The sequence below is a fragment of the Boleophthalmus pectinirostris genome, unplaced genomic scaffold (assembly GCF_026225935.1).
Source record: "Boleophthalmus pectinirostris isolate CB_2022bp ecotype Guang Dong unplaced genomic scaffold, ASM2622593v1 HiC_scaffold_21, whole genome shotgun sequence".
Classification (NCBI taxonomy): domain Eukaryota; kingdom Metazoa; phylum Chordata; class Actinopteri; order Gobiiformes; family Gobiidae; genus Boleophthalmus; species Boleophthalmus pectinirostris.
Genome location: NW_026571175.1, coordinates 18,173,092 through 18,182,580, shown reverse-complemented (window position 1 = coordinate 18,182,580; position 9,489 = coordinate 18,173,092). Strand labels below are relative to the sequence as shown.

Here is a 9,489-nt window from a genome sequence, read left to right as displayed (position 1 = left end):
ACAGGCCAGCAACCATATATGTCCTAATGATTCAGGGGTCCACAAATAGAGCAGGGTACCACTGAGGATCTTATAATGGGCCTCTGGGGACAGCACACTACCAGGCACCTCCTGCTAACTCCTGTCTTTATCCACTTAGCTAAATAGAACTCCATACATCTTCAGCTCTGAGCCACTAATATGAGTGAGTGAGGTCCATTCCAGCAATTTGTCATTGTATTCCTCCAGGGTTTTCCTCCTTCTTCTGTCTAATAATGCCGCCAATAGGACAATGGTAAGAGTTAACAGTGAGTTAATGCTGGGATTTTTATACTGAAATTTGAGTTGCCTTGCAAATGTGATTCAGTTCTAATGCCTTACCCATGCTGCGGTGACAAATCTGTATGCATTTTTAGTAATAAACAATTGCATGCTGCACATTCACATATAAACAGTATCTACTTGATATGCACTGTGAAATGATTGCATCCCACCAGTCAATTGTAATAGATGAAATGGCAAATGGATAAAGTAAATGGCCTGATGAGGTGAGCTGAGAGTCAGTGAGAAAGACAAGCAAATTCACTGCTATTGATCAGTGCCTACTACAGTTTAGGCACTAGGCCAATGGTTGCATCTTATTCCAGACCAATAAAAACCTATTGGATCCTACCAAGTGCAGCTGACAGGCCCAAGCCCCCTGTAACAAATAAAGACTGCAGTTGCAATGAGAACCATTGGAGGAGAGCAATGTTAACTGTAGTTCAGGAGGTCGAATAAGGAAACTAGACTCACACAAACAAGAAAATATAAGTAGGCAAGTAAGCATTTAAACAGTAAAGTGCACAGAGATAACCAATGAAATAAACCACACCGTCATTAATTTTGCATGGTCCAATCAAGACACCACACTATAGAATCTTTACACATGAGAGCTGAGCAGAGTGCTGTGTCCAGCGTTTACCTCGGCCCTCTCAGCACTATTTAACAGCAACGCGCCTTAAAATAATTGAATTAGTTTAAACCAACGATACAGCAACAAAGTCATGAAACATGCATGAGTCCAAATAAAGCATTGCAGCTTTGCGCTGGTCAAATCATCTGTCCTTTTTTGGTAGTGCTCAAAAACACAAAGATATTTGACTAAACAATATTTAGCTTACTTAAACTTAAATTAGACTTCAGTGAAGGAAGGCTTTTTAACAATTAATTTTTGGGACAACTATCAAGTTGTCAGCCTGCTCTATTCTTTTTGTGTCAAATATAAACAGACAAAAGTCTGTTATTGTCTGTTTGTCTATTTGACAGCTGTCTTAGAAGCTTCTCAAAAGTTGTACTTGCTTTAGCGTGACGTAAGCTACAGTTAAGAAGAAGCGGGGTAGATACAAAGCCATCCCTCGTGTCCGCAGAGAGGAGCAGAGCTCACGTGTGGAGATGACCCCCGCTCTATCGCTCAGCGCGTGTTTGGCGCTCACACTCAGAACCTGGACAACGATGGACAACGGACCAGCTGCTCTGCGTATCGCAGTTCACTTTTAATTTTCAGCGTGGCAGTTTTTTCACTTTTCACGGTACCTCATTAATCCTGCGGAGGGTGTGCAGTGTAACCGGACTTGGAGCGCACAAAACTGGACTCGCCGTTTGTCTCTTTGCCGCCTCTGCCGCTGCAGCTGGAGCGATGCGCGGGGCACGATGTGCTCCAGTCGGAAGATCCTGTGGAGCCTGCTGTTGCTGTCAGTGCTGGAGGTGGGCCTGGGTGTGGCCAGTATCGTTCTGGGTGCCGTGGGAATCAGCGCTGTCCGGGGAGAGCACAAACCGCAACAAGGCGACGCTTCCCCGGTCTGGAGCGGGCTCTGCGTAAGTCCGGAAAAAAGTTGACTTTTGAGAGTGTTTATGAGACAAAAGTATAGTGTGATGGCATTAAAGCTACTTCAAACAAACTGAATTTTACAATAAGGCACAGTATGATTTTCATCATGTGCAAATACAGTGTTAAAGATATAAGATACAATAACCCTAAATAATAGGCTGCTCATTATTAAGTCTTTTTTAGTGTAAAGATTGGGTCATAAAGACAGTATTGTCATTACAGGACATTCCTGACATATGCATATTATTACAAAACTCGCAGGGTTTAGACAAATAGCTACTGGAGATAGGTTTTACAAATATTTAAGATTTGTATCCATCTGTGATGTAGTTGAAACATACTTTTATTTTATAAATTAATATTCCGCAATCAATGCCAGCATGTGCTCTGCATGTTCAACCAGTTGCTGAATCAGCTACTTCTGACCCATGGTCATATAAAGGTGACATCTCCTAATGTCAACTCTTTGGACAGAAAACTGCCTGCTATCAATAAAACACAATTTAAATGTATATACTAATATATTTAAGTTATTGTTCTAAAGGCCACTCGGCAGTTTAACTCAGCACTGTTTTCGTTTAGTCTGAGGGTCTACCACACTCACATTTATATCACTTGGTACCAAGACAATGCATCAAGTGAGTGACTTTGGGGTGCAAACTGTGAAGAATAACTTGAGTTGCTCTCTCCAGGTTTCTCACCAACTTGTGCACTTTTTTGTCTCTACAGTTCCTGGTCTGTGGGATGTGTGGAGTGCTGTGTGCCCGCAAGAGAACAGGGCTTATTGTAAGTATATCAGTGGGGGCCATGTCTTCAGTTTGCTAACTGAATAACTTTTCAAATGTACAGAATCCTCAAGTCACTTGAATTATACTTAACATGAGTTAAGATTTTTTTTTTCCATTGAAATAGAAATTCAAATAGAAAACATCCAATTCATGGTATGCAATTATTTATTTATATTTTTTGAGAAAACAACAATTTTTGCTCTAACCTAAGTATTGTTAAAGGATAATAGTTGTGCTGCTTCAAAATAAGTTTAAAATACATGTTATCCATCTTTGGACCATGACCCAAAGGGCCTTCATTCCAGCAGGCTAAGTGAGTCTGTAGAGCAGTTCTTATGTGAAGTGAGTACAAGAGACAACCAGTCACCTCTCCGGCTTTTTCTGTCACCCTTTTTTTGCTTAGCTCTGTGTCCTCATGTTTCTCCCTGACTGTGTGTCTATATGTCTTTGTCTGCTATAGATCAATGTCAACACAATCTCCTGCAACACCCACCTTTTAGTATTTCATTTTTTAAAACTACCACACAAATCTATTTGACTGTCCCATTCATTTTGATCTCTGCTATTTACCAACTTTCTAGTCAAGTGCGAATCAGAAAGCTTTCCTTGTCTCGTCCTGTCTGCCTGTGGGACAGTGATTGCATTAGGTTGGTTAGGCTCCGGACTCCTGCCAGCCGATCTCAACACTTCAGTGGGTAATGACTGAAACCGGAGATGCCCTTTTCCATGCGGTTAGAGCCATCTACGCTGGGAGCAATGAAAAAAAAAAAAAATTGCCTTCAAAACAAAACACATCACACACAAAAAGCAATTGGCAGTAAAATTCATGCAGACACCAATTAACCATGTTGCTAAGAAACCAAAACATTATTATTTATCATGAATGAAAAAAAGACTTGGAGCTGAGTTACAGCAAGTTATTGTTATGAGAATTTGTGATTTTGCACAGTCAGTGATGTAAAGATATTTATAGTGCTTTCTGTGATTCTGCATAGAGCCAGATCCAATTTTCTAATAGGAAATGAGATTTATCTTGACTGTCATTCATTCCTCATCACCGCAGCATTCACCCCTTCAACAGAACAATGATAATGATGGAAGTTCAGTTGTAAATTCCTATTGCTTCTCATCACATTTTGCCTTTTTACAGTTTGGGGATTGAATATAAATCTAGACATGTCCATGAAAATAAGCCTAACTCTTTCCTTCTGCCTGACTCACAGATGATCCTATTTTCGGCCTGCTGTATCTGTGGTCTGATCGGTGGAATCCTCAACTTCCAGTTTGTCCGTGCGCTCAGCAAAAAACCAAGCTCCATGCATTCAGTCCACCTGGCAGCAATGACACTTGCATGCCTCGGTAAAATATCTAATTCATTTTATGTTGATGTTTACATGCTCCTGACACATTCAACTGCACAGAAGTTAGGGGCAGAGTAACAAAGGCTTTACTGATCTCTTGTGGTTAAAATTGGTATAGCTCTGTATGGCAATTATTTAGAATTCATGTCAGATGGTGATCAATAATTTTTTTCCTGAAAATTATGAAGCTTTGATGAAAATTAAAACAAAAATACACAATTAAATAGTAGAAAATACAGTAACCGGTGCCTGGGAGGGTTCTGCGCAGTATCTTTGCTGTTTCAAGAGGTGCACCTTTTCAGACTGAGATATTTTTCCTGGGATCTGCTTTAGCCCCTCCTCTAGTTTGGGAGTTACTGCCCCGAGTGCTCTGGTGACCATGGACACTAGTTATGCCTTCACCTTCCAGGCCTTCTCCAGCTCTCCAGCATTTCTCTAGTTTCTTGTGTTGTGTTTTCCTGATTTACCCATTACTTGGTTTTGCAATGTCCACCACAGCTTCTTTGTTCTGTTGCTTATCCACCACCACTATGTCTGGTTGGTTTGCCATCATCATTCTGTCAGTTTGTATCTGGAAGGCCCACAGGATCTTGGTTCAGTCATTCTCCACAACCTTTGGAGATGTTTCCCAGCTTGACCTTGGGGTCTCCAGCCCGTACTCTGCATAGATGTTTCTCTACACTCTGCCCACCACTTGGTTATGTATGCTTTCCTTGCCAGCATCTTACACCCTGCAGTTATGTGCTGGACTGTCTCAGGAGCCTCTTTGCACAGTCTACACCTTGGGTCTTTTCTGGTGTGGCACATCTGGGCCTCTATTGCTCTGGTGCTCAAGGCTTGCTTCTGAGCAGCCAGGATGAGTGTCTCTGTGCTGTCCTTGAGATCAGCTCTTTCCAGTTATAGGTAGAATTTGTTGATATCAGCCATTTCAGTTATGTTCCGGTGGTACATCCCATGCAGGGGCTTGTCCTTCTATGATGTCCTCCCATTGGTGCCTATTGTCAGTGGAGTACCCCCAAACTGAAGGCTACTGCAGATCTCTGGAAAAACATCAGAGATTCCTCAAGCTCCCAGGTATCTGGTATAGCACCCGAGCTTGGAAAAAGAATGAGGAAAAGATGTTTATATATACTGTTCAGTCCACTATTTTGTAATCCCCTTTCCCCACTGTGTTTCTTCAGGGATATCGTCTTGCACATTGTCGACGTGGCTCACCTGTCGGCTGGCTAGCTCTGAACAGCAGCGGATGTTTTTGGAAAGGGAACATTCACTGCATCACTCTCATGAGATGGCTGATAAGGTGGGAAATGTAAAGAGGAAAAAAAAATATACAATAGTATAGAAGTTAACTTTTTTTTCTCTTAACAGGAGACCCTGGACAATTCTAGCAGTAATGGAATTCCACAAATCTCCTACAATGGACACACTGCAACATCACCGTGACAACCCTTCAAAGATATTAATATTACAGCTCTCAACAATAGGGAAACAGCATGTGATTCCTCCATTATATCTTCTGGCATTATTGCTGTCACTGCAGAGATGCATCAGGCATCTTGCCCTTGGTTTGCTGCTGAAGTAAATCCACTTTTGGCCGATCAACCACAGTATTAAATATGCAATACATTTTTTAAGCTTAGTTAAACCAAAGTCGGGCGAAAGACCTCTTGATGGTAACCTCTAAACTATTAACCTGTAAGGTTCAATTTTATCCAATTAGATTCCACAAAGTGATAAGCACAAAGAAGCATGCAGCAGTTTGAAGACCTATTTCCTCTTGCTATGGATTTATTGAATGCAGATTTTAAATCAGCACTCAGTATGTATCCATTGTCTCATAATGGAATGACTTAACACAAGTGATACTTATTACTGTATATCAATGCCTGTATATGTATAACTGTATATTGTTATGTCTATAAACTAAAATTATTTTTATAAATGCTTCTTATAAAAAAGGTACTCAATTAAAGTAACAAATCTGCCTCACAATCTTGCCTATCTGGGTTAATTTTTACTTGAGTAATTTCTATGATAAGCTTTTATTTCTCTGTATAAAGATGGTGTTTTTTATTATTTTGTATTTTCTACATACAGGTAGATAACCTGCATACCATATTGTCCATTAAATCAATAAAGGAGAAGATTTAGGGACTCATTGCATTAATTTGGGCCAACTTAAATCCTTCAGCTGCGCTCTAAGCTCTCAGATTGGTTGTAAAGGTAAGCAAAGGTAGTAAATCTATTTAACAGCACATTTCAAACATTCTAACATTAAATTAATCCCTAGGCAAAACAGTGACAAAAAGAAAATAGGATTGTATTCAAATACTTAGGCAAACTTGCAATGTCATGTGATTCTGTGAGCTTTGGCAACACCATACTGTTCAATGTCTCATTATAGTGCTCATTAATATAGTAAACTGTATACTGCGCACTTCAGCTGTGTGTGCTTGGTTGAGTATGCTGCTGAGAGATGTTGCTGACTAAGAACCCATGTCACTATTTATCACAACAGACAGAAGTGAGCCATGGCGCCTCGGGGTCTATGGTGTCTCTTCCAATTTTTTCCTCTTTTATTTTTTGTACATAATGAGTAATCATTGACCTACTACAGCATGTGGATATCTGCGCTGTACACATTTACAAAGTGATCTTTTCGTAGGGTTCTTGTTTGTTTTATTTTTATTCTTTTGTGGTAAAATGTGTGTTTCCGCCCCATTCCCTAATTGTAATACTTACTCCAAATCAGTGGATGGCAGCACCTCAAGAATTGTAGCAACTTTCCAAAGCGGAATATCTCTTTTGTTGCTTTTCCGGTTTCTCCACGCAGCATGGCGAATTTGCAGCATGCTGAAGACAACCCAAAACATGTGAAAATGCCCAGTGATGTAGTTGTTACCTCCACCCCGGACGCTGTCTCCTCTGCCCCGGTTATCGGCACGGGAGTCGAGTCCTCGGTGCCTTCGTTCGCCGCGGCCATAGAGCTGCTGTCAGCCCCGTACTCGTGTTTAGTCATGAACACGCACCGCAGGCACATAGCTCTCCCCCCTCTGTACCTCAACAAGAAGAAGACTGGAATCAGGGAGGAATTAGACGCCGAGCTGCTCAAGTTTTCTCAGAGGTAAAAAAAAAAAGTCTACCTTGTCAACAATCCGAACCTTTACTTGACAAGTTGACCCCAGTGTTTCCCATTAATACAGGAGTCTACGGTGTCCTACCCATATCTAATGTTCCCCCCTCTCTAAACTAGCAGAGTAATATATCCTTACTAAAATAAATTTCTTCTTGTGTTAATATTATTCCCTATAAGTAATTTCGCTTGTGGATCAATTAAGTTAGTCTAAGTCTAACAAAGTACATTTAAACAAACTTTAATCAGTCTTTTAGGCAATAAGTGACTTTTTTTTTTTTACAGCAGAAATTATTCACCCAAGTCTCAGTATTAACCTGTAGGAAACACTGTGACCCTGTGCCTGTCCTGTTCCGATATACCTGCTTAGTGCTTCCTATTTGTGTTACAGTATGACCGGAGTGCCCTTAGCATATGACAACATAAGAATAGTGGGTCAGCAGGGGGACATCTTTGACGACAGCGGCTACATCCACCTGAACATAGAGGCCAACTTCATTTTGTTTCAGCCCAAGAAAGGACAAACATTGTTGGTAAGATCTGCTGTGGTGAAGTAATTGTTTACTATGAACGGTTTGCACTGCAAACTACTACAAGTGGTTTTACTAATGGAAGTTTTTGTAATTTTGCTTCAAGGGCAAGGTAAACAAGCTGGGTGCAAGTCATGTGGGTTGCCTGGTTCATGGCTGTTTCAATGCCAGCATCCCCAAACCAAACCTGGTCTCTATGGAAACTTGGAGGGATGCTGGACCCCAGATCGGCTCAGAGCTGGAATTTGATGTAACAGCTCTGGATGCAGACACGGCAGGAGTGCTGCTCATTAGAGGACGAATGAAGAGAACAAGGCATGTAAAAATTTTAACACTGGTTCTTTGTAGTGGATATTACAAAACAACAATATAATTTTAAATAATCGTAATGTTACTGCTAGTTGTTTTTAGTTGTATTCATGTGTTACAAAAAATGTTGGAGACAACTATAATAATTAACATCATAAAGTGTCATGAAGCCTCTAATGTTTGGTTTCATTCCTGTGTATAGGGTACAGGAGCTGCTGGCTATAGGTGAAAGCATGGCGTCTGTTGTACAGTTCAATGTACAGCAGCCAGATGAACCCGATTCAGCCACTGCAGATCAGACCACAGAACCTATGGAACTGCCCCCTGAAGAGACCCCAAAAAAGAAGAAAAAGAAAAAGGCTGAAATTAAACAAGAAACTCTTACCCCAGAGAAGGACACAATGCTGGATTCATCACTGGAGCTGAATGGGACAATAAATGAGACCGAAGACGAGAGCAGTGGTAATACAGAGAAAAAGAAGAAGAAGAAAAAGAAAAAATGCAAAGAAGAAAAACGAGAGGAGCCAGTGACCAACCCCTTTTTCCCTGATACTGTAATGGACACAACAGCTGAATTAATTGGAACAATGGACGAAACTAATGGTAATGCGGAGAAAAAGAAGAAGATAAAGAAAGACAAACATGTTAAGGAAGAACCTCAGGAAGTGGACATTTCCTCTATGGTGGTCCTCGGCAGTGACTCCAGTGGTTACTATAGTGACAAACCCATCAAGAAGAGGAAACACCAAACTCAAACTGAAAGCCCACCTCATTTTAGTCAAGAGTTTGAAATGCCAAGTAAGAAAATCAAGACTTTAAATGAGCTGAAAAGAGAAATTGAGTAACATTTTACAGATGTTAAAGACTATGATATTGAAAAATGGCTATAAGAAAAAAAAAACTTTTTATCAAGGAAAGGCAACACAAGGTGGAGCCATTGGACATATTCCTTGTCCTGAATGAATTATGTGACTCTGTCTAAAGGGGGAGCTGAATCCTCAAGTTTCCTGCTATTTTTTGGTAAAGTCAGAACAATGCTCAAAATGCAGTGTCTGTCTGATAAATGTATTTTGTTAGATAATACAAAATGGATGTTTTGTATCTTGACAAATTACATGGACTAAATGAAATGGCCTATGACCTACTAAACCTAATAAAGCACTATATTTTGACATGATTCTGTGCGTGGTTGTTTTTATCTGAAATGACAACACGATCAAGAGAATTCTGGAACATTTATGCTGTGGATTAATCTTTAATCCTTTGGTATTCTGTGCAGAGCCTAGTTAAGTCATGACTTAACCTTAAGCAATTTAAGTAGAAGTAGGACGGATGTACAGTAATACTGAGTAGGATCATCTGTGCACTTGATCATTAGTTTAAGAGTAAGAGACAGGATCTAAACTGGTGTCTGCCACTAAACCATAACAATTCCAATTATTGTTTATTTTTGTATTGACCTTTATCTAATCAGAATTGTCCCACTGAGATGAGATTAGGGCATTTGTCATCATCACAA

General features: G+C 40.3%; 2 protein-coding genes across 3 annotated transcripts; both read left to right on the top strand.

The window, feature by feature from the left end:
* The first annotated feature begins 1,671 nt into the window (after positions 1 to 1,671).
* LOC110167157 (transmembrane protein 196) lies at positions 1,672 to 5,616 on the top strand. 2 transcript variants are annotated; one of them, XM_020932462.2, is made up of 5 exons: positions 1,672 to 1,836; positions 2,579 to 2,635; positions 3,861 to 3,996; positions 5,180 to 5,298; positions 5,367 to 5,616. In XM_020932462.2, exons 1-5 carry the CDS (start codon positions 1,672 to 1,674, stop codon positions 5,439 to 5,441), a joined length of 552 nt encoding a protein of 183 aa, XP_020788121.1. In that variant the 3' UTR covers positions 5,442 to 5,616. The 2 variants fall into 2 exon arrangements, with proteins under 2 accessions (XP_020788121.1, XP_055013051.1); XM_055157076.1 differs by having other exon boundaries at positions 5,180 to 5,307.
* Positions 5,617 to 6,777: 1,161 nt separating this feature from the next.
* polr1f (RNA polymerase I subunit F) lies at positions 6,778 to 9,147 on the top strand. The gene is made up of 4 exons (XM_020932781.2): positions 6,778 to 7,122; positions 7,523 to 7,664; positions 7,768 to 7,976; positions 8,173 to 9,147. Exons 1-4 carry the CDS (start codon positions 6,833 to 6,835, stop codon positions 8,813 to 8,815), a joined length of 1,284 nt encoding a protein of 427 aa, XP_020788440.2. The 5' UTR covers positions 6,778 to 6,832; the 3' UTR covers positions 8,816 to 9,147.
* Positions 9,148 to 9,489: the final 342 nt, after the last annotated feature.

What these genes read in the sequence shown, in the direction of transcription:
- LOC110167157 (XM_055157076.1), top strand. Translation starts at nt 1,672, where the DNA reads ATGTGCTCCAGTCGGAAGATCCTGTGGAGCCTGCTGTTGCTGTCAGTG. An exon ending in CGGTCTGGAGCGGGCTCTGC is followed by an intron (nt 1,837 to 2,578) that starts GTAAGTCCGGAA and finishes TTGTCTCTACAG; the next exon opens with TTCCTGGTCTGTGGGATGTG. An exon ending in GCAAGAGAACAGGGCTTATT is followed by an intron (nt 2,636 to 3,860) that starts GTAAGTATATCA and finishes CCTGACTCACAG; the next exon opens with ATGATCCTATTTTCGGCCTG.
- polr1f (XM_020932781.2), top strand. Translation starts at nt 6,833, where the DNA reads ATGGCGAATTTGCAGCATGCTGAAGACAACCCAAAACATGTGAAAATG. An exon ending in AGAAAGGACAAACATTGTTG is followed by an intron (nt 7,665 to 7,767) that starts GTAAGATCTGCT and finishes TTTTGCTTCAAG; the next exon opens with GGCAAGGTAAACAAGCTGGG. An exon ending in GGACGAATGAAGAGAACAAG is followed by an intron (nt 7,977 to 8,172) that starts GCATGTAAAAAT and finishes TCCTGTGTATAG; the next exon opens with GGTACAGGAGCTGCTGGCTA.